Source organism: Periophthalmus magnuspinnatus, chromosome 13 (genome assembly GCF_009829125.3).
Source record: "Periophthalmus magnuspinnatus isolate fPerMag1 chromosome 13, fPerMag1.2.pri, whole genome shotgun sequence".
NCBI classification, from domain to species: Eukaryota; Metazoa; Chordata; class Actinopteri; order Gobiiformes; family Gobiidae; genus Periophthalmus; species Periophthalmus magnuspinnatus.
The window spans coordinates 10366796-10391622 of NC_047138.1; the positions used below are offsets into that span (position 1 = coordinate 10366796).

At 41.1% G+C, this 24827-nt stretch overlaps 1 protein-coding gene across 1 annotated transcript in view; it reads left to right on the forward strand.

The window, feature by feature from the left end:
• The window catches only part of grik4 (glutamate receptor, ionotropic, kainate 4), a 200799-nt gene extending 179992 nt beyond the window's left edge, over positions 1 to 20807 (forward strand). The window contains exons 12-21 of the mRNA XM_033977353.2: positions 937 to 1044; positions 7079 to 7282; positions 10162 to 10275; positions 16438 to 16547; positions 17244 to 17417; positions 17914 to 18079; positions 18690 to 18915; positions 19608 to 19736; positions 19819 to 19937; positions 20418 to 20807. Coding sequence (XP_033833244.1) covers positions 937 to 1044; positions 7079 to 7282; positions 10162 to 10275; positions 16438 to 16547; positions 17244 to 17417; positions 17914 to 18079; positions 18690 to 18915; positions 19608 to 19736; positions 19819 to 19937; positions 20418 to 20807 — 1740 coding nt within the window. The remainder of the gene's footprint in view (positions 1 to 936; positions 1045 to 7078; positions 7283 to 10161; positions 10276 to 16437; positions 16548 to 17243; positions 17418 to 17913; positions 18080 to 18689; positions 18916 to 19607; positions 19737 to 19818; positions 19938 to 20417) is intronic.
• Positions 20808 to 24827: the final 4020 nt, after the last annotated feature.

Sequence of the window (24827 nt, forward strand, 5' to 3'; positions counted from 1 at the left end):
CATGTTGTCAATCATTACATATCACCCACGGATTATGTCCAACACATGGTCACTTCCACTTTGTAGTTGTTTGTGTTTATTTAATGTGGCAGAGTAGTTTCGACTATTTAAACTCTTAAAACTGCACTTTGGTTGATACATACATAAATGGCTTCAACTACCTCCAATTATTATCACGTTATTACCAATTTAATGAGTGCAGAATCTTTCACATATTATATAAAGTTTGGGGTTTTAACATAAACTGCACTTCTTTTGTCACTGTTCAGTGATTATACTGTACAATGTACTGCAAGGCTCAAGAGAAAAGTTTTTAATGGATATAAAGAAAATTCAACCTTGGTTTGAGTGCAAATATTTTAAGTCTTCCTGACAACTTCCAATGTGGAGGCATTTTAATGAGTCCCAGAATGTTATTTCAGTTTATAATGGAAAACGTGTAAATATTCAAGGTCACATTGTGCAAGGTTTTCCTGTTCTTTGTTTTGAAGCAAAATGTGCAAAACAGAAGTGAAAACCCATGTCCTTCTACACCTGTTTGCGGAGTGGAGTTTGGTGGTGACAAAGTTGAGTCCTCTACTGCGTATACAGTACACAGTAGAGGAGTCAAGACTGCGAGGTGAAGGTGTGAATCCCCTCTCCAGCTCTAATGAGGAGCGATACGAGGGCTGGGGCTTTGTAGGACTTAGCTGTAATTGGCTTAATGAATGCATTCTGTTACCTCTGATTGAACACATGCCCTGAGTCAGCTCTGGGAAGGGGACGGTGCCTCTTCTCTCCTCATTCTAACTTTGGTGATCTCTCAACTGCTTCATCTCCTCTGAAGGTCACTTGGATTGTCCTATAGAAAAGACACGCGGGAAATTAATTGTTTTTATTGGCTTAACTGATACTAGCTGTGTCTTATCTATTTGTATGTGTGTGTGCTCTTTGTAGATTGGCCTGTGGCATTCTGAAGATGGACTGTCTATGGAGAGAAAGCTTCCATCAATCAATGTGACAGAAACCCTCTTCAACACCACCCTGACCATCACCACCATTTTGGTAAGGACATCGCCATAAGCACATACACAAACCGTCCTCCACATGTGCCTGACAGCCTCGGTTTGACAAGACAATTACCATATCAAAAAGCCATTTGGTCTTTTCAGATCCAAACTGGGATCCTCTTGGGGATGAGAGGAAGTGATGCTGTGCGATTGTTTTTGCCCTGAGTGCTTTGGATGGGGCTGCATCACAGTGCATCAGCAGGAGAGCTAATAATTCAGTGTGTCAGCCTTTCTGTGCCTGTGTTGTAAATATAGATCCTAACACTGGCACTGCAACTCACTACTGTCATCATGCACAACCTGTTAGCATCACTGCTCTTGTTCAGCCCTTTGTTTATCCTGCCACATGTTGCCAGTGCTAGTAATATATTAAGCGCAAAAAGAACAAAATGTCTTTTTTCCAGACAAATGAACATCTTGCTCCCTTAAGTCACGCATGCCCAGTTTCCTAGTTCTAAATAACAGAGCTTCATTTCTAATTAAGCTTTAGTTAACAAAAGGTCACTGAAAATCCTTGTACTTTGAAGCAACAACCTGTAAAACTGATACTTGTTTTCCTGCTGTGAATACAAAACATGTGTATGGAGGGCTTTATTAAACTATATTGAAATGCCTCTAAAAATCAATGCAGCGCTTCACAAATATGCTCTGGGTACCTTCTTATTTTATTGTTCCGCTAAAAGCAAAACATCAAGTCAATAGAACAGAACAGTCTTTACAGTCTCAGTGGAAAAGAAAGCAACAATGGGAAGCACATACTGTAAATGTTTAAACGCCAGTTCAAAGACTGTGAGGATAGGACCACAGGTGGAGAGAGGTTGGGGTTACAGACCTTAGGTTGTAGAGGTAGGATTAGGAATGAGTACATCAACGAGAGAACTTACGCTGCATTCCAGTCGGAGGTCAGAACCCGGAATCACATAATAAACTTAGGATGTTGTCAAGTCGGAAAAAGCAATGACCAGTAGGCTACACTGCAGTAAAGATTCAAGCAAGTAATAAAAACTAGGAAAGTCAAATCAGCCAAAATGTTGATCCAATTAAGTTCAGGTTTGGTTTAGTGACCCAGATATTGTTACTGCATTAACAGACAAAGCAACGTTTCAGAGTAGTGAATTTCTGCTTTTCTTGACATTAGGTCTGTGTACACGTTAGCAACACTAGCATTGCATAGCATAATAGTACATTAATGCACACAAATGCAGAGGCTCAACAGGTTAATTTTCACTACAGGGTGCGGCCATGTTGGATTTTCTAACTACAACTCTGAAAAGTTTTCCAATTTCCGTGCACAGATTCCGAGATTGCGGGGCATACCTGTTGATATGTACAAGTCTGAATTCTGAAAATCCGACCTCCGAGGATGAATGGAACATGCAATTATGTTAGAAGATACCAGATTGTGACAATTTGAGCAAATACAGCAGGATTGGAATTATAGCACTTGAAAGAGGAAAAGGAAAACAAGAGATGTATTCATTTATTGTGGCAGGGGACAAGAGGAGGATGCAGAGGAGAGGGACCAACTGTAATTTTCTTTGGCGACTTCCTAAAAACAGACGAAGTTCGAGTCCTATTAAGAAAGTTTTCCTATAGCGATAAATGCCTCAGTTTAAAAAATTAAGAAGAAAAATACAATACATATTTCATTGATTTCTTAACTGCGTACACAATTGTCAGATCCTTTCCAACTGATCCAATTAGAGAGGTGTTTGATCAGGGCCTTGTGTAAACCTGGTGCGAGCTGCGGCTGAGCTCTTATTAGCGCTTTTACAGTAGCTTTGAAGCCAATGTGCTGCTGTACCACATCAAAGGGGATAAATGTCTGTATATGGCGACGGCAGAGAAACAAATAGATTTCACGGCACTTACATGCATTTTATGTCCTTCTTCCGCGCACGATAAACACATGGACCACAACAGTGTGCACACAAACCTGTGACTGGCTGCTCCTCCTCTGTCTGATGAATCTGATAAGACAGAAAGTGGCCTCTGAGCGCAGGCAATTGGCTCAATGTGTTACTCAGAGAAGGCAGGCTTATCAGCTGAGAATCAGGGACAAACGCGCTGCCACTAGGCTACTGACTGGCCTCATTGAAAGTTATTGGGATTCAGACGCTATGGTTCATTTCACAAGAGGAGGGAGGGCAGAGCATTAGAGGGGGTGGGACAAATGAGACAGTGTTTTCACAACACAAAAACGCTGTGAAAGAAAGAATGGGCTGAACACAGAGCTTTGATTTCACTTTGGAGATATAGAGTCCCCGGGCCCAACTTCAGACGCCACCAAGGAGCAATTTTCGGTGCCTATCACAGCTCATTCATCATGGTGTGATTGCTGTGTCGCTGTTATCTCACTTGTGGGCAGCAGACGGGACGCGACTGAAAAAGCGTTCTAAGAATTCCTTACCTGTAACCGGGCCGGAGAGTGGTACTTCCTCCCCTTGTGTTCATAGACAATCTGTTCTAACATGTGTGTGTGTGTGTGCACTGTGTGTGCGCTCTGTGTGTGTGTGCGCTGAGTGTGTGGCTGCAGTTTCATTACAGTGCGTGTGGCTGTCCCCTCCAGGTCCACAAACAGCTCTGGGGAAAAAAGAAGAAAGCAGAATTGATTATGACTTTACTGCAGGGCCACGAGCCATGTGTTTGTAATCATTGATTGAGTTTGTTACAGGCTGTGCCCTGGCCCCACTGAAATAATATCATTACACCCTCACTAGTCATACTAATGGAAAAGCAAAAGTCTATTTTGTGCTTCCTCTTTGTTAAAGATGCATGCCTCTTTCTTTGGACTAAGAAGGTGATCTGTGTTTTATATTTTAGTTGCTTTGTTCCCAGTTGACTAACTAAGAAAAATTGTTCTTCCAAACCTCGAACTAAGCCCTTAATCTGCTAAATATTTCTTAATGAAATATTTAGCACAATGTGGACTTCAATTTAAGGTTCTAGCATTAAAGTAAAATCACAGTGAAATAATTATGAGAATGGCAAACTCAGTATTTCTTTAACGCCACAAGCAAATTATTAAATAGCATTGAGCCTTAATATATCACTTATTTAATTAGAATCTTAAAAGCTACACATGCTCAGAGCCTCGGAGAAGCACAACACCACCGCCCAGTCCTGTTAAATTTTAAAGAGCCTACATGGAGCCGTGATGGACCTTAAGGCAGAAATCGTGTTCGTTTTAGCAGTTAAATTTATATTTTTCTGGAGGATCAAAATATTCACCAAATGAGAAAATGTGTTGGAAGTGGTTCATTTTTCAAAAATCCCTGTGCAACATGCTCCCTCCATGCATGAACTGTACATCCAAAGACCCTTTAGACTCCTATGCTCGGCTGTGGAGACAGCCAAATGTGCTCCACCACTGTTTATGTCACCTGGATGGGTGCTTACCAAGGCATATTTTAAGTGATTTTTTTATGAGTCAAACTTATCAGTCCATGAGCAGACGACTATATTAATTTAATAAGAGCGAGTGTTTCGTTCAAACTCATACTTTTATTGTGGCTTTGCTGTGCTGTGCAAAAGAAGAGGAGAATTTTCTCCAGATTGCATCCTTATGAAACACAGCACTTTCCATACTTTCCTATAGTTAGTTTTATATGAATCTGTGAGCTCCACAGAAGGCGAAAGTGCTCCTTTCGGACCATTTTCTGTTATTTTGCTGTTATTTCGGAAGAGCAACTACAGCTATAGCCCTCCATAGCAATTGTGTTTTCATTTCACCTGCACAGATATGGTTTGAACACATCTTTGTGGGGCATTTTATAGAAAAATAAGCTCACACTGAGAAAGATATAGAACAATATAGATGACAAAAGAGATGCCCATGGCTGGATAAGTGATTCTGCTGTATAATGAATTGTTGTTGATTTTTGCTCTTCTGATGTGTAGAGCTGGGGATTGTGTCGTCACACTTTATAGAATTGTTAAACCAATGGAGATTTGAACATGTTAAATAGTAAACTTAGCATTCATTCAAAAGTATTCTAATACTATAAAGCTATAAATGTATGTACCACCAGTGACCCAGCAGCACATTGAGTTGTCCCCAAGGCTGATTGTTTATAAAAATGTGTTTACTGTGTACTCTATTAGCTATACATAAAGCACCAATGTCATCTCTAGGTTTTCTCCCTTCTCTCGTAGCTATAAAAGGCCTTTGTGCAACATCAGAATTTCATGCACTGCAGTACGGCTGCTTACTGCTACTCCAATGATTGCATTGTTTTTCTATGTGTTGTGCCTCAGGCTGTTGTCAATAAACGTGTATTCTTTGGATCAATAAAATCATAATTTTGTATTTATGCCACTAAGCCACAGCTGTAGTATGCAGGTGCAGTGCTCTTATGACTCCGGCGATCCTGTTGCCCCTAGGCCGTCGCCATGACAACAGTTTGCCACAGTTGTGCAGTTTGACATGCTCTAACTTCATGAAAGTTTCCAAATTTAGTGTGACTACTATTTCTGTCCTGACTCTAAGAGAAATCAATCCCAAGTCAACCAGGCTGAAAGCAAATTTCCAGCTGTGGCAATGACAAAACAATTTCAAGTTGTGTTCCACTTCTTAAATTGGCTCAAAAATAACACTCACAAATAAAACTGATTTTAAGATGTTACATTGTGGTGACAGCACCATAGGTTCTTTGGTGCAAAATAGCACACTTGTGTTTTCAAAACTAAGACAAACAAACTAACAGTGTTTGATAATAAAAAATAGAATAAAGACTATAACATTATCTTGTAACTTGAGAAACAAAGCTTTTTGAGATTTGGCAGACATGGAGCCCTTTTAATCACTCTTAACATTATGTTGCATGGATAACGTATTTGCAAACAGCTGCACAGATAAGAGCCTCACATGCTGCTTTATGTGATATATGAAGCTGTCTCTTCTGACAGTTGCATTATTTGAAAAATGGACCAATAAGGAAGTCTCCAAATGCAATGCAGCTGGTCCCTTTAAATCTCTCCACTACATCTAAATGACACTCTGAGGTGTAAATAAAACAATTGAATGGAAAATGGTTTGTGAAAGAGCCGGTGATAAACAGGTGTGTGTCTATTTGGGACGGTGGGGCCAAATAGCTTTTGTCTCTATTCACTTTTTTTTGCAAGATATGCTTTTCTGTTTTTATTACCTCAAATCTCCATCTGTCTAAAACCTATAAACCTGCGATGAACTATGACTTTGAAAGATAGTGCTCACGGCTCCTCTCACCATGTCCTCAAAATCAGGGCTGTCACATTTTTCTCACCATCTCAAAAATGTATTTCTTATTTATAAATTAGCTCAATTTTGGAGAAGACTGAATCACTTGACCACCAGGGTCAAGGACTAAACCAGGACTAAAATACTTGAATGATCATTACCTGAACAAATATTACCATTGATACTTGTACTACTTAGAACTGACCTGCTTATATCAAATAACCCAAACCTGGCAGCCCTGCTGTACATGTATAATACAGTCTTTTCACCTACTTCATACTGCATGACAGCAGAGGCTTAGACAGCCTCCCTCAGCACATAGGTCCACTACACAACCGCAGTACAACTTATGGACAGAATACCTACATGCTACCGTCACTGCCACATTCTTAGCAATTCTAATCAGCCTAGTCAGCCTATTCATTATTTTCATATAGAATTCATATTTAAATGTAATAATTGGCTCACTCACCACTCATTATATTTATCCAAAACAGACCAAACAGCAGCAGGCCTTATCAAACTGCAAAATCCCACTGTGCAGGACTTTTAGACAGTCAGCCATTTCTTATAAGAGCAATGACCTGGTGAAATCACTGCCCATTATTCACCTCCCAGTTTATACCTTGGCTCAAAACGAGCCAAAGTTGAACCCGTTTGTAAATGGCATGTGTGAGTGAATGACTTTAAATTGGTGTTTTATTATATACATTTATACTGTGTATTTTTTAAACCTAACAAGAGTTGGGGGGGTGCAAATTAGCTATCACGCATTCAGTGGCACTGCCTAATTATAGACTCTCTTTTACAGGAGAATCCATATGTAATGTTACGGCAGAACCACCAGGAGTTGGAGGGGAACGACCGATACGAAGGCTTCTGTGTGGACATGCTGAAGGAGCTCGCAGAAATTCTCAAATTCAAGTATCGCATCCGACTGGTTGGAGATGGACTGTATGGGGTCCCAGGAACCAATGGCACCTGGACAGGCATGGTTGGAGAGCTCATCTCAAGGGTAAGGCAAGGATAACTTTAGTACTATGGAATTATAAGTCATATATAAAACATGCAATATAAAATCAGCTTGTAAATGATAAAGCTGGTAATCGTCTTGATTCTATGCTTGTTGTGATATCTGACCTCAGCTGTGCATCCTGTGTGCCAGAAACTCATGGTCAGTCCAAGAAGAAGCAGTAGTCATCCACAAACATGTCATGAATGGGTTTATGGGTGCTTTATATTATGTTCATGAAAATCTTCCATGCAGGTGTTTCCCTCACACTGTAACAGCAGGCAGGTCTTATTTATGTCAAACAGGTTTCAGTTGGCAGATGGCCGTAAGCTTACACCTTGTATTTTTCATACAGATGCAGCATGCTTAGCCATTTCACAGGCCCTCAAAAATGACCTTAACAGCTTTGGCTTCGGAAATGAACTATTTTCTTGTTCAAATCAAATCCACTCTTTTCCACTTTCTAACCTGTGCATATGTCAACAACAAGATGTCAGTGATGAAATGTAAAAACTAGAAAAACTAAAAAAAAAAAAAAGGACTAAACCAATATGTTATTATTGAAAACAGCCTCGATAGAGTCTGTGGCAGATTTAAATCGTCCCATCTGACCTTCACATATTCATGACACAGCTACTTGAGCTATAAACTGACAGACTAGTGGAAAGGGGCAACCCGAGAGTCAAGACATACTTCAAACAGATTTGTCATGGGATGGGAGACATGTGCAAGCATGTTCTATGGTGGATAGGTAGGCTACAGTCTGTTTGGGTTAGGGATTACATGAGTGGATAGGACATAAAGAGGATTATCAAAGGAATGCTAATAGAATTATTAAAATGCACTTGCAAATAATAAAACATGAACAAACTTTGGTGTAGGAGATTCTTTGTCTTAATATGTAGTTGGCAAATAAAGTTCTAAAGTCTAGAGTGTTGTTATTTCCATGTGTAGCTAACTATCCTAATGTTCAACACTGGAAAGTCAAAGTGTACATGCTTAATCATTTCACACAGATCAATGTATGCTGTGCCATGACCTTATAAATGAATCATGAATTATATTTTAGATACATTACTATTATTTCTTCAAGTATTGCCTGATAAAAATGAAGTGAAAATTATTTCAAATTCCACAGCAATCAATTCGTAAGGTTTGTGGTTTTCTACACACTGAGGCGTCAGATTTAATTGGGTTGTCATGACGCTGTAGGAGAGACATATGTGAGTGACCAGTCATAAAAATAATTATTATCAGGAGACAGTTACACTCCTGCTCTTTGCCCACAAATTGTCAAAAGCAAGGTCGTGTTTTACAGGCTCAACTTTGAAAACTGAGGAAAACTGTGAACGTGTCCTCCAGCACTTGCCAGGCAGACATAAATATGATCCCACAGAAGCAGTATAAAATATCCACTCAAGATATGCTCCGACAACAGGTACCTGTGTCCCTGCCAGGAGCACTCAGACTGAACCCCCACTCACTGTACAGTCGTATTAGTGTGAGGCCTGTCACACAATGAGAAGGACCTTGCCACATGTGGGATTTCTTTAAACAAGGCATTAGGCACAGTGTTTCTTTTTGTTAAAGGCCTTCTAAATGTTGGTCTGTTATATTTACAAGAATAAACAAGAATAAAATGTAATTCTTCTCTACAAGCCAGCGCATATTTGTTTTAAACAAATATGCTAATTAACTTATCCAAACATTCCATAATCCACATTCAACTTTTCTGCAACTGAAGGGATAAAACAAAAGTCACATTTGTTTTGAATGGATTTGTGTCCAAAGGAAACTCGCTCAAAGCTGCATTGACCTGCCATCATAGTGCAGTGTGTTTGCTCAATTGTAGCTGAAGGCACTGTAGTGTAGCGAGAGACAGTAATCAATATTAATATTCTATTGTCACATAAATATTTTATCGGCTTCTGCAGCTCAAAGTTTATTTTTCAAAGAATCACTGACATTTTTGTTAGAATCGCCTGAGCGGCCGCTCCCCATGCACGGTTTGCTATGGGCGGCGGGAGCGGGCGATCAGACTTTCAAAGGACAGAGAGAAGCATAAAAGATGCAGACCAGGCTAGAGACGACTGATGATGAAGAGTCAAAGCCAGGGCCCGAGGACAGAAGCACACAGCACCAGAGCGGGGTTAAACACACCAGTGTGACTGCTAATTGAAACAGGGGACAGGCCTTAATGAGACTTTTGGGACAAAACGGTTCTGAAGGTTGAGATAATTGTCAAAACAAAGGATCAATGATGATTCACAACTCTGCAAGTCAGATGTGCCTTCATGAATGTCATATGTCCCTCTGCATTTCCTTGACACGAAAACCTTTGGGGCTCTTGTGCATTTTGAAAAGCATCCTCCCACCACACACACATTCCCTGCTTTTTCCTCTCAGTTTCCTTCAATCCTCTTAACTCCTCCTGCACTGAACAAAAACCAATGCATAGCTACTTTAACTCTATGCTCCTCTGGGAGTGGAAAAATCCCTTGCAGTTGCACTTTACTGGCTTGTATTATTAGTGTGGATCCACCCCATATTCAGCATCTACTGACCATTGTGTGTCTTGTGTGTGTGTCTTGCCCGCCTCTGCTTTGTCAAGTGATTTGTCATGACACTGTTCCCTTGGCTGGCTGCAGTGGCTGTAGCCTCTCACGCCCTACACACTTGCTCTAAGTGTCCGTGCTGGATTATCCTCAGCACTGATAGAGCTATTGGCAGACAAGAAGGGCTGTAGGATACAATGGTGATTATTGCCCGAGTAGGAGACAATGGCCCTCTTTCTTGCCTCACACATATCTTATTTCGAGGTTCTTAGAGTGATTGGGTTTAAGTACATCTGTCTCTGATGTAATGTTTACTTGTCGTTTCAGAAAGCAGATTTGGCAGTGGCGGGGCTGACCATCACAGCAGAGCGTGAGAAGGTCATTGACTTCTCCAAGCCCTTCATGACTCTGGGCATCAGCATTATGTACCGCGTCCACCTGGTGAGTTACCTCCTCCTCCTTAACAGCACCCTCCCACTCAGCACAAGCACCCACTTCACAGCCCGCGGTTGGCCATGTCTAATTGCTGGAAAAGACTCACTTTCCCTTTTGGCTCCATGTAGTCTCTGGATTGAGCCCATCTAAATCCATCCACAAACCCCACGTCCCCTGAACGTTATCGCTGCTTTAGCTCTGAGCCCTTCCACTTTCCCTTCATGTCTGGAGAATACTATATATGTTCACCCTTTTTTTCTGCACAGCATTTTTTCTTTCTGTATCTAAGCACTGCACTTGTTTCCTCCTCCCTCCTCTTTGGACCCCCACTTGGTCAGCAGCAGATGGTGTTTTACTCCCGGATGAATGTAGTACTTTGGAAGATGCTCTCACTTGCCCTCTGATTTGGTCCTTTTCACTTTCCCCTTTACCCTAGTGCTCCAACGCAGTAACGCAGTGCAGTGTTGGGGAGAAATGAGCAACTATTTGGAAAGCTGCAGCCCCATTAATCATCGGCCCTCCCCCAAAAGCCAAGGTGACACTGAGCTTTACTATAGCAGTGGCCATGGCCAGGTATCTTGGCACTGGTCCAAACTTTAGTATAGTATCCCAAAACAGCATTTACTCACAAAACATTTTTGCTTGTAAACATCCTTCTGTCACATATCTCTGTATTAGCTGCTCTGTGCTAATAGGGCTAGCAGAAAGGAACTCAATTGAGCACCACAGTTGGAAATGGATCGATACCTGCAGCAGGTGTAGTGGTAAATGGAATGCCGGGTGGCCCATCATGGCTCTAGTTGAAGGCAGTACTTGGCAGATGGGGAAGTGTAGGCCTCATGTCTTTTAGGGCTACCACACCGACAGTCTAACTCAGGCTACAAGGTCGACAGAAATGCATTTATTATTGAGATAAGCTGTGAAGAGTTTGATAAGATATAAATGATAGCAAAGAAGCTAAGGACACTTTTTCCTCCAACCCCAGTTTGTCTGTACGGTCAGCTTGCCCTTTGGCAGTTTCTGAGATGACTCAAAGTGGTACCACAATTCAATATAAAATTTGTGTGACTGCACTTGTTTAGTTCTAATCCACTGATCATTGATCGGTGACACTACAAGGGGCTTTGCTGCTTATTTCAAACTTTAAATGAAAATTTCAGCCTGATCAATAGGAATGGAGATTGCCATCAAGTAAAAGAGTCTGGTGGGTATTAATTACCCCCACATAGCTGATTGTTTATCTATATTTCTCCACTCCAGTCTGTTTGTGTGTGTTGCTCAGCTACACAACCATCAAAACACACTTTTAATAGCAAGGGCAAAACTAACTCTGAACAATTTAACGTAGCATCCAGAGATCTTCCAGAAGAAGAAAAAGAAATGTTTTCCATTTAATACACAAAACGTAATAAAGATAAACAAATCCAGCACTTCATTATCGATACCGCAAGACGTGTGACAGTTTTTGCAGAAAGTGTTGTTATTCTCTGGAGGAATCAGTGCCGCCTTGTTTACTCTTTCTGAGACTTTCTAGGGCATATGACTGAAATGAAAAATATGGGAACAAATCACATTGAGCTTGCAGCTTGTCAGCAAAAGACCAGCCCTAACTGTGTCAGTCGTGCAGTGTGCCTGCCTCACTGTTTCACTGTAGAGGAACTTGTTTCTTGCACATTTTTGGCAGAACTAGTATTCTGAGGAGGGCATGTAAAGCCCACTGGGACACGCAGGAGTTTGGGGTCATATAAATAAATGGGATTTGAAATCAAACAATGCACAACACAGCAGCTCTGTTTGCTCTTGCCTTTAGTGCTATCGCTTCTGCCTTTATAATCCAATGTGCAGTAAAACCACCTTCCCTTTGCTCTCAGTTCGATTACATTTGACCATTTCCATAATTTAAACATACTGCTCATTTTGCAAGACAGTAACTCAAACGTATGCTACACTATTACGGAGGGAAAGGTGCTTAATTAGACTCAGGAGTTAATTAGGGCTGTGAGCCGTGTCAGAGGCAGCAGCTGCCCGCAGGGTACAGCACAGCATACAGAGCTTTATTGACTGTTTGGACATAAACGACCATGTCTAAAGTACACAGCCCTGTCTATGATGCCCCTTCACGAAGTCTTTAGCCGCCCAGCAGTGGAGGAGCCTGGCACAGCTGTGTTGTCAATGTGACCTCCTAACCCCGCCAAATCAAATGCTCTCTGAAGATTTCCCCTGCAGTTATCACAACAAATGCAGCACTTGAAAGCCTCGACACAATTAGAAATACTTACACCACCTCCAGATTCAAACAACAAGGGCTCAGAAAGGTACGAGAGGAGAGACAGACCCAGGGTTTGAAGGGAAGACTGAGAAGTGTGAGCCGTGGAGCAAATAGGAGATTGGGAATGACAATGGGAAGTCTCCTTCAGTAAGTTCAGTATACAGACATGCAGCCACAGGGGGCAGATGTGTGCTGTGAATACAAAGAACTGGCATGACTAGGTAAAATCCTTGACTGGATAACCTCACCAGCTCCTTCAGCCATAGCCGCAGCATCCAAGTACTCCCCAAAGACTCACCAATGAAGGAGGCAAGACACCACAAGGACGAGGCAAGGTAAAATGAGTCAGGCAGCTGCTTATGCATAGACTAAGAGGGTGAGGCCAAGTATATACAAGCAGTAATGGCCATCAATTGCCCACTATTCTGTTATGTTCAGAAATGTTCTTGTAAATGGGATCATTAAGGATGTTTCAGCCATGTACTGAGGCTATGGTCTCTGTGCCTTTTCAATTGCAAATGCTTTCTCATCATCATAATGTGACAATATGATCCATAAAGAAAGATTTTTGGTCATTATAAAAGCATATTCTGAAGATCTAAAGATTTGTAACCCTATTCTGTTACATTGAGTATGTTTATTTATCTCTCTCTCTCTCTCTCTCTCTCTCTCTCTCTCTCTCTCTCTCTCTCTCTCTCTCTCTCTCTCTCTCTCTCTCTCTCTCTCTCTCTCTCTCTCTCTCTCTCTCTCTCTCTATATATATATATATATATATATATATATATATATATATATATATATATATATATATATATATATATATATATATATATATATATATATATATATATATATATGTGTGTGTGTGTGTATTATATATATGAAAGAAGAGCAATGTGGATTGTATCTCTTATATTTAACACGAAGCAGGGGGGTGTATTTTTATATTTAGAGTAGTAAGTAGGATAACATTCCTGATTTGACTAAGTTGTGTATTCTTGACTACTATAACACTAGCCCAACCAGGGGTGTAGCACCAAATTTTGTGCCCTGGGTACAAATCAATTAGAGACTTTGTAAAAGGCCCCTCCCTGCACTGGGCCCTGAGTAAACAGTACTCTTTACACCCCCAGTCTAACGCCCCTGAGCCCAACACTATTCTTGACAACTATAACTCCAGTAAAAACACTATTCTCAAGTGCTTATTTTGTATTTGTCAACTTCATCATTAAAGCAGTCTTCAGCAAGTATCTGCTAAATTGGCATATTAGCCATGCCTGCAGTGAGCCCGTGCTGTTATATAATGAAGCCCTGACTGTTTACCATTCGGGGGCAGTGGGTTACACCAGTTTGCCCAGGCACGTTCTGTTTGTGCCCCCATTTAGATGACTGACAGCCCTGACAGCTGCCGATGCAAACAGCCGTGCACAGACCCCCGCTGAATACAGAGATAAGTGAGCCATTTCCAATTGGCTGTTTAAACAACATTTGACTTGACAGCACCTGTAGTATAATTAATTATGCTCAGACATCTATTTGTCATTGATAAGTGTCTTTTGTTAATATTTTTTCAGGTGTAATTAATATCAGTTGTGACACTGAACTTTTAATTACACTGCAGAATGCAGAGTGCGTCATGCTAAAAGCGCTCCACAGTCCTTCTTCATTTATGCTCCCTGCGGTAAATTGGAGTCACTCTGCCGACCCAGTGTAGTCTCCCGACAGCAGCTCTGTTCTGTACTACAGGGGAGGGTGCCTGGAAAGAAAATGATAGATATTGTTTTTCTTTTGTGCATCATTAAAATAATCTTTTTATGTAAAATGCTAGTTGAATAGACACAGAACAGAAAGAACCCTGCTCTATTTTGTGTGTGTTCACCATTTCCATTCAGACTTACTGAATCTCAATGTGCTCATTAGTTTCCTCACTGCAGACCTACTGCAGATAATTTCAGCTCTAATTCTTAAAAAAAAAAACTTTAATATTAAAGTGAAAGTATAACAGCATCTTACCTCACAGTGGGTGTACTTTGAATGTCTTCGCTTAATTCTTTGTTCTTATACATTATTGGTGTTTACGCTTAAGCCACCTATAGCATGGGAGTCTCCCAAGGCTGCAACCCTCTTAATCTTATTAAAATGGCACCTTGGTGGGAACTTAACATGTGGACAATCAGGGTAAGCTGCTAGCAAATTGCTAGTTCAGCATACACCAAACTGGACCAGCAAACAGGAGGACACATGTCAGCGTATATCACCGTTACCCCAGTAACCCCAACAGCAACAAGATTTAGCTTATTCCTGCTTTAGCATTGCAGCCTTTTGTAATGGCCATTTAGTGTTCAGTGCACCACTGCTCGATGACAGCTATTTAGACAGCTAACTAGCTTCATACACTGGTAATAGACATTGACATGTATTGACATACTGACATGGACTCACTCATTTCTTATGCTCAATCTTTTCTTCTGCTCTCCAACTTGACACTGCTCTCTCCAAGCTAGTGTCAAGTTAATGAAATTTCATCACCTCAGAGTGTAAAAGGACCTTCTTTATCATAACAATTGCCCACCAAAATAATTTCACCCTCTCGCAACAAATTTAATTTCAAGGACCTCCGAAATGTATTACAACAGTGTTTTGGCATGCACAAAGTCCCCTATGAGTCTCTAATTGAGTGTTTTGCATAAAAGTGATTTGGCTATGTTCAGGTGAGCTCAGAATAGGCGATAAAGAATTTCAACACCATTGAAATCCTCTCTCTCATTACTGCACGCAAAAAGTTCGTTGTTTGATCCCCACTTCAATTTAAGTGCCCTTCTGCCCCTGACAACCACTTCTATTTCATGGTCATTACCAGATGCTTCCATGCTTTAGTCTAGCTCTCCTGTTGCTGCTGCAGCCTCAGTCCATATGTAAAACAAATACAAGTCATATAGAAATAAGCACTACATTATTATTATTTGGCATTGATTCATTGGTAATTGGTTTCATTTGGAGGACAATAGCTGTTGTGGCAATATAATGAAACACTGTGAATTAGCCTCTATATTCCCATTGGCTGTGATGCTTCCCGCTCGATTTCAGCCACTTTATCTTCCCCACCACTGGTTACGGATCCAAACATACCAGCAGCCCACAGCCAGCCTTTTGGTCTAAGCCTAAGCTATTAATCTCTCCTCTTTTTTCTCGCTCAGATCAGGAAACAATGTGCTCCTAGTCAAACAGTAAGTCAAGTATAGGTCAAGGCAATGAAATTAGGTTTAATGTTGCAGTAATGGTTCAGCTGATTAGTTGACCTTATGATTTGTCTTGTGAGTTGTTCACTGGGAGACTATTTTGGCCTCCCGCTGTGAAAGCAAAGAGCCATAATGCAATAATAAACATAATATGAAGCCATTATTTGAGAAGTATGGTTCTTATCTGAGATGGGTTATCTAAATGTAGCCAGTCTGTTGACATTTTACGCCAGACTGGCTTTCATATAGCGGAATGTTGATCTGACTGTTTACATGCAAATGAGATTCCGATAATTATGGAGTTATCATTTAGGACAGAGCTGCTTCCAATCACGTCAAAATCCCTTTATTTACTGTCCCAGTCACCTTTTTATCTCTTTCCAAATTACACAGGCAGCACTAAATGTTGCTTAACACTTCTTGAAACAGGGCCGCGGGCAAAGGCATCAAGTCGAAAGATTTAGCAACATTTTCTCTTTAATTAATCTTCATTGTACAGATGTTATAAAGCGTTATAAAAATGCTAATGAGCTCCTCCTTACCTTTCAAATTCAATGCTTAACCTCCACACTGTGCTACAGCAAAGGTTTGCTTTGAACATGTGATCAAAGTGTTTGGGCCTATCTAGCGTTTAATGTTGGCAACTCTTGTGTTTTTCAGGGGCGAAGGCCGGGATACTTCTCCTTTTTGGATCCTTTTTCACCCGGAGTCTGGCTCTTCATGCTTTTGGCCTACTTGGCTGTCAGCTGTGTGCTCTTTCTTGTGGCCAGGTACATAGCTTTGTGTGCAAGTAAAAGGGAAAAAAGTGACAAACAAAAATGGTGTTCTTTAGTGAAACCACATGAAAGCAGATTCAGGTGTTGCTTCTTACTCTCCATTCATGTTTGCCTTTCACAATTTAGTCCCTGAGGTGTGTGTCAGCGTAACATTGCCACCTGCTGGTGTCTTAGGGAATTGGAAAAGACAATATGAAAACAATAATTTGTGTACAACGTGTTCTCCTGTTGCTGTTTTATCTTATTTGTACAGGACTGAGCATGGAAAGAAGCTGTTGAGTTAATTTGATATATATAGATATTTAGATGTTGTGTAAATCCCTTTTCAATCTCATCATGGCACTTAATTAATATACCTAAATGCTTATTATACAACTTTTTTGGTGCGGGGTCCACTAGCTGCTTGACTCCATTGAAGTTCGATAGTATGGCATTAGACTTATCTATCTTGTGATTACTAAATGGCAGGTGTTTAGCGTTGCTCAAAAATACCATAATGCTTGACAGCTGAGTCAATAAATTGTGTCTGTGGTTGTCAAACAAACTCTAGTCGCAAATAGAAACATATGATATTGAGCAGGTTTAGACCACAAGCCCAGGAGACTTGTGTTTGGTCCCATCGGAATACTTCATTTAGCTTGTGTTTTCAGTTGTGCTTCCTGTCTGTAACTCTCACTGTGTTCTTTGCAGATTAACGCCTTATGAATGGTACAACCCACACCCGTGTCTGAAAGGCCGCTGCAGCCTGCTCATAAACCAGTACTCTCTGGGAAACAGCTTCTGGTTCCCCGTTGGAGGCTTCATGCAGCAGGGGTCCACCATTGCGCCTCGAGCTCTGTCCACGCGCTGTGTCAGTGGAGTGTGGTTAGTATTTGATATTGAAATAACCCAAGCAAATTGTTTATGCATCTACTCAAACAGATGCCAGATGTGCATCACCCCAAGGATTTTGTGATGCATTAAACATTTTCTAATTCAGACTTAAGAGGATGACTTCTTGTAAAAGTCAAAGTGGTTGAGATAAAGTTAAAGCATTTTGTGTTTAATTTTGAATAGTGTCTTTGTTATTTGCATTAAGGATCACAGTTCATAAACTAACGCAGAATATTGGCCTTTATTTAATGTGTATTATAAAAATGTGTGCTATTTTTCTTTGCATGACCCTTTGTCACGTTTCATTCAGGACATTGTCACATCGTCATCATTCATCCATCCATTTGACTGAGCTCCTCATGATCAGGTGCACAACCTCTTATACTTAAATCATCCTCCTTTTGCCTGTGGCATCGCTCTTCATTAGTCTGCTGTCCCATTTGCATGTTATTTTCTCAATGAATACATATGTACCTTTGCTCCACAGGTGGGCTTTCACATTAATCATAATTTCATCGTATACGGCCAACTTGGCAGCGTTCCTGACTGTGCAGAGAATGGAGGTGCCCATCGAGTCTGTGGATGACTTGGCTGACCAAACTGCTATTGAGTACGGCACCATGCACGGAGGATCCACTATGACCTTCTTCCAGGTCAGAGGCCACTGCCCTTTTGCATATGACGGATTGTCAAGTTAATACTATGAAATCAAAGGCGCACACACACACGCTCCCCTCAGAGGGCGCTGTGATCAATGGGCCATCAGTGATGTTATCGTGCACATCACCTCTATGTCCTTCCTCTAGTCTTCCTTTAACCACAGGTTTTATCCACTTTCTGTCCGGTCTTTGCCACGACCATTCAATATCCCTCTCCTCAGGGAGAAGTGGCCTTTTCACGTCTCACACACACTCCTTCACCAGTCTCTGGAGATCTGACTTCACACAGGCAGCACCAACTGTCAGAGGAACTGTCTGTTTGTGTTACACTCATTAAAAATGGAGCTGAAGAAGAAGAGAGGTCAGCCCCTGTGTATTATTCTTTATACACGGACACAAACTAATTCAAGGCGGACAGGCAAATAAGAGAAAAGACATTAGGTATTGAATAAAGATGGGTCTCTAAAACTGACAGATCCTTCTAAAAGAAAATAGCACAGGATGTATAAGCTTTCTTTTGTCTTTCTGATAAAACTTTTGAATGTAATTACATGGAGGACGGGGTGTGAATACATTTATCTATGAGGTTAATTCGTGTTTACAGAACTCCCGTTACCAGACGTACCAGCGCATGTGGAACTTCATGCACTCTAAACAGCCCAGTGTCTTTGTGAAGAGCACGGAAGAGGGCATCGCCAGGGTGCTCAAGTCAAACTACGCCTATCTACTAGAAAGCACCATGAACGAGTACTACCGCCAGAGAAACTGCAACCTCACTCAGATCGGAGGTCTGCTGGATACCAAGGGCTACGGCATCGGCATGCCATTGGGTAAGCTCCACTGACTGGGAACAAACTAAAAGTAAAGTTTGAAAAGTAGGACTTAACATTCAAGACAGGCTCAGGAAAACACTGAAGACAGTAAAATGGAAGAAGAGAAAAGTTTGGCTGAAAAGTAAAATGAAAGCAGAAAAAAGCCTGAAATCACTTAATATTTTATAAAGAAGTAAAGACTGGGGAATAGGAAGCAGGGGTATTAGCGGAACACCTCAAATGTCACATTGAAAAATAAAATTGAAAAGTAAAGCCCCACCATTAGCTGCTACCATGGGAGGAAATGATGCAAAAAGTATGTGAAGTGTGGAAGACTTAACGGCAACTCTGCCAACTGTGATGTGGGAAACAGGGACAAGAGATAGGGAACTAGACACACAGTAACCCTGGCCCATAGCGCAAGCGCAAATGTTCACTTATATAGTGAGGTAACAAACCAAATAAACATAATGAAAGCATAATTAACTTGAATTTCTTTGATTGTTAAACAGTAGATAAATCTTGAACATGCTGTAAAACATACACCTGTAAAACATTGAAAAAACAAACAGCTTCTTAATCTCCTTTAACTGCAGCAGATGAATGTCCTTGTTCTCTTAAGAAGCAGTGTGGAAATAATCTGTACCATATGTGAAACTAGGCTGATAGAGGCAGAACCACTGTAAGCTCCTCTACTCTCCATCGTGCAGGGTCAGTGTACCGCGATGAGTTTGACCTGGCCATCCTTAAGCTGCAGGAGGACAATCGCCTGGAGATACTGAAGAGGAAGTGGTGGGACGGAGGCAAGTGTCCCAAAGAGGAGGACCACCGTGCCAAAGGTCAGTTAGCGCTACATCCGGTAACACTTAAAGTTTGTTTGTTCTTCACATTTTCCCTCATTCCATCCTTCTATGGTCCCAGGTCTGGGGATGGAGAACATTGGTGGAATCTTTGTAGTGCTGGTGTGTGGCCTGCTGGTGGCAATCTTCATGGCAGTGCTGGAGTTTGTGTGGATGTTGAGGCAAACTCCAGGAAACGAGGTGAGAGAGGGCTTTGTGATGTGCATCTGTTTAGTCTCCTTTTCCCCCATGTGCCACAGTGTTCCCCACCCACACACTAGGCTCGTCAGATTGTAAGCAGCACAATCAGTCTGTCACTTAGATCAGTACTGACGCAGACAAACACAGGCATTGGGTTTAAATATTGTTCTTATGTGTATATTGCGAAGACAGCTCTGTTAGGATTTTCTAATTTATTAAAGTTACAAAATGTAGCTGTGTCTTTAATGTATGGGCTCATAATAATTAAATTTATGTGTTGATTTTGGTTTTATTGCAGCAGAATTTTACTTGATCTGTTTATGTGTACTGTCTTACGTGAGTAACAGTGGACTTATATGCATATGTAAATTCATGTTTCCACGGTTACCGGTGTTATTGTGCTGTATGAGTCAGTCAGCTGTCTAGCCTCTCTTCCTTTTATCCCCCTCGCCCCATCTCTCTCTCTGTATGTGCCCGCAGCAGTCGGTGTGTGAGGAGATGCTGAGGGAGCTCCAGGGGATTGTGCTGTGTCGGGACAGTCTTCAGGTGAGGAGGCGGAGGGCAGCAGCCATGTTGAGACCGCGGCCCATGGCCCTGGAGGAGCGGAGAGCCAGAGCAGCTGCTGTCAGCCTCAGTAATGGAAAACTGTGTGCAGGCACAGGCCTGCCAGAGCCACTGTCCCACAGACTGGCTGCAGAGGCAGCCCTGGTGGCCAGAGGCTGCAGTCATATCCGTATATGCCCCGAGTGCAGACGCTTCCAGGGGCTAAGAATGCGCCCAGGAGGGGCAGCTGGGACCCTCCCCTCCCCCACACACAGTGAGGAGAGCATAGAGTGGGACAAGACTACAAATAGCAGTGAACCTGAATAACAGCGTGACTTTCCCAGAGGCCAGCTCTCTGTTACTTTCCAGGGATATGAGATCATTTGGGATTTGATTTCATCCTCTGTTCAGAGTTTGATCTTAAAGGTCGACCTCGAGCTGTGGACTGTGTAATGTCCTTGGGACTGCAGCCAACAGTCACTTCTCGGAATCTCCTTGGATGAATAATTTCCTTGGTCATCCCAAAAACTGATGAGTCTGTCTCATTGTGGTCTGTCCCTGTTGGCCCTCTGTACCGTGAAAAAGAGGGCGGACAAAAACGGCTACCAGGCATTTGTACTATGCAGTATTTTCACTCATTTATCATTTTGCTCTTTCTTTCTTTTCCTTTTTAAATTATTTGTCGGGATATTGGTACAGAATTTTGTTACTGTATTTTCTTATTTGTCAGTTTATTCAGTGAACATAACTACATCCTCAAAGGAGGACATGAACAAATGAGTTATCCTTTAAAACGTTTTTATTTTGAAAGTGCCAAATACCTACGAGTATCATCTTGTGGCTGAAGAAGTGCCACAGCCTTGTGACAACACCAACTCAACCTAGGACTCTCACAAACTGACTTATTTTATAGTAGTGATATTCTATTCAAATATTTTATGGTGGAATCTCTGAAAGACAGCCATGTTGTTCCTGATGGGTTTAATCAGTACTCAGCAGAATGCCTGTTATTTATCTATTTCCTTTATAATTTTTGGTTTCTTCTTTCATTTCTTTGTATAAAACATTCTTATTACGCATCAAGTTAAAGTTCACATTCACAATCCTTTTATATTAACTCAAGCCGTGACCCAAGATATGAAGAATTCTGCAAAGGGCTAGACAAAATTAAAACAGTACCTCTTATTTTTGGAATTAAACGGTAAAATATCTTTTTGTCCTTTCAAAATGTATCTCTCCTTTCAAATTGATAGTTACAAAAACAAGTAAATACAAACTAAATTAAAGGTGTAGTTCAATAATGTCTGGATTTCCACTTCTATTTACCCAGACTCCTCTTATCTGTGCTGCGTCAGTCACGTTCAGTCTGCCCAACAGGTTCTGTCAACAACTCTGTGAAACTAGGCCACCAGAAAACAGCATCGCTCAGAGGCACCGGTGCTGTGTCTCTCATTGTTTTTTTCTCATTTTTTTCTCTGCCATCATTCTCCAGCTTCAGGTTGTTCAAGGTTTTCTGTCAGCCTTTTGTTTTACACCCAACCAGGTAAATGTTCAATTGAAACTTTCTGTTAACTCCATGCCAACGCTGACGTAACGTGAATCAATTGTACTAGACTGAATTACAACGTTTTTACAAAGGGATTACAAAAAGTCACTGTTAATAATCTCTTTTGCCCTGGGCGAGATTTGACCAGCTTTTCTTTCCACATACAATTTATTTGACACTTTGGATATTGTTCAAACTTCCATAAGAAAATTGTATATTTGAGAAAGCATTCAATTTCTACAGAAAAGAGACTAATGGCAAATGTGTGTAGATCTGATCCTCCACTAATGCACTTCTATTGCCCCAGAAAAAGGTGCGCTCAGATTACGCTGCAGAGAGACCCTCCAGTGTACGTCATTAATATTCCACACGCACTTTTATTATGTAGTTGTTTCAAATTTGCATTATTTTGGGAGAAAAACAAAAGTTCATCTCCAGCCACTCGATATCCTCAGAGTAGGGAGACCTCTCACTGCACTCTGAGCCAACTTCTTAAAAACATTTACAGGGGTGTTAAATCAAGCGTAGTTGGGACTAGATTGCCAATTACCCTGAATGCATGAAGAGCAGTCGGCTTTGAATTAAAACAAATCCCAATGAAACCAAGTGTGACCTTTGCTGGGACAGTTCTGAGAGACTGGTTACTCTTATTTTATGTGTTTATGTTCATTGATGATTTTAGTTTTTCAAAGTTAATCTGTAAAATGTGTGGTTGGCTCTTTCTGTATTTTGCTACCTGTATTGCAGACTTGTGTTCTTTTTTTGTTAGAACTGTTTTAATATTCAAGCAGGAAAAACAATGTACCTGTTTAGTTGCGACAAGCTGTCATTTCAGGATGTACAACTTTCTAGCTGAGTAAACATTACAATGGTTAAGCAGATAAGACATCTACCTCCAGTTTCTCCCTTGTAACTAACTTATCATCGGTGCACTTGTGAATCCATGCAACAGTGGAGAATTAGTGTAGGTGGTGGAGCTTATGAGTTTAACCTCTCACTCTTGTGCTCCATCTATCACTGTGATTTTTCTATACTCCATATTGCCTGCATCTAGTTCATGCTTTTCTGCTGGCTTTCCCATTGCCTTTCTTACAATACCCCAGACCACAACAGCATTAGACATGGCACACTATCAGCTCCCCCACCTGTGTGTCACTGTGCATACCCATAGCACACAGACCACCTGTATGTCATGGCTGTGTCAGGTTTATTTGCTGCTTCTGCCTCTGCAGCTCTGGTTCATAAATTAAGCGCTCTTCTCTCGACTCCGCTCCTCTCCACTTCGCTGCTGGATTTATGGAGCCCATGATGAGCATTGAGTGCCTGCAGAAGTGTGGGAAAGTCTACTCATCTTCCCAAGCGGAACTACTTGTAGCATTTAAAAATGTCACTGATGGTCAATGGTTATTCAACGTTGCAATTTATCAATCACGATTCACTCTTAAACTGCTCGCCCTGGGGATATTCTGTTATCTTTAGGTTTTGCCCAATCAGCTGCACCTGAAAAATAAATGAGCTTTTATACACATTTAAATAACATTTTCTTGAGTATTCTTAGCCATGATGGTTTCTTGATTGATGTTGTGTTTTATGTTATGTTTTTGTTATGTATGTACAGTACTGAGCCAAGTTTTTGCAGGGGTTTAAGGCTGTGCAAATATGCTGCAGGTGCACTGGAAGAAGAGACTTGTCGATTTAAGTCAAGGGCATGGTCCCATCTTACAGTGGTACGGAACTCCCAAACCCTTAAATCTAAGAACAGTAATTACTCCTCCCATACTAATCAGCTCCTTTATTCACCTCTTATGCCTGCAGTTGGGACCCTACTTTACAGATTGTTATGTTCATTTCATCAAAAGAGTAAATGACTATAATTTCTCTGCTGATAGCTTATTCCACACAGCCCTAAACCTTTGCACAGCAGTGTACAGGTATATTTGCTTTTCCTCTCATTTCCTCTAATGAGCACACAGTTTGTAATGATGCATTCATAAAGCATCATATTTAATCCTTCAATTCATGAATTACTGTCTGACTAGTACGTTTTACATTGATTTCCTGGCAATTAAAGGGTTGTTGCTGTGAGAAGAAAAAGTATTGAGAAAGTACAAGAATCCGATCCAAGGTGAGAGTCTGTCAAGGCTGTTATGGAGCCTTTTGTTCACTGACAGATGCTGTTGGAACATATTGACCAAAACATCTTGACATTGTTTGTCTTTCAGAGAAATAAAATAGAGCTTCATTACTTTGTGTTCGGTTCCTCACTATTCATCACTGACTTGGTCGATGGTTTGCAGATGGAGAGGCATTGATTAGCGAGTTGTGTGTCTTTTTATGTGATCGGGCTGTGAGAGAAAATCACAGCATAAGCATCTTGACTCATCTGCTGAAGGCCACCTTGTTGCAGTTAAGACACAAATCAGACAAGTGACTGTTCAGTTCCTCTCAGGTATTCTGCAGTAGGAGCAAATCAATCAGATGCAGATAAGACTGTTTTTATCACCCACATACGCACGTAGACCTCGGTGTTTCAGATGAGAGCAAAAGAATTCAGCTGTGCCGAATGTGCCACAAAATTTCTCTTTTGACCTTGAAATTGATTTCTAATTTTAGCTCTAATATGCATCACTTTCGACGCATACACTTGACGCAGCGGCATCTGTCTCCAAGCAGAGCTGACGGCACAAACAGCTTCTGCATGCTTTAAATAACAATTAGTCCATTAATCATATGCCATAATCCTGTGAGCAAGGGCGACACAGTTAACCATGTAACACACGGGCATGCTGTACTGTGGATCA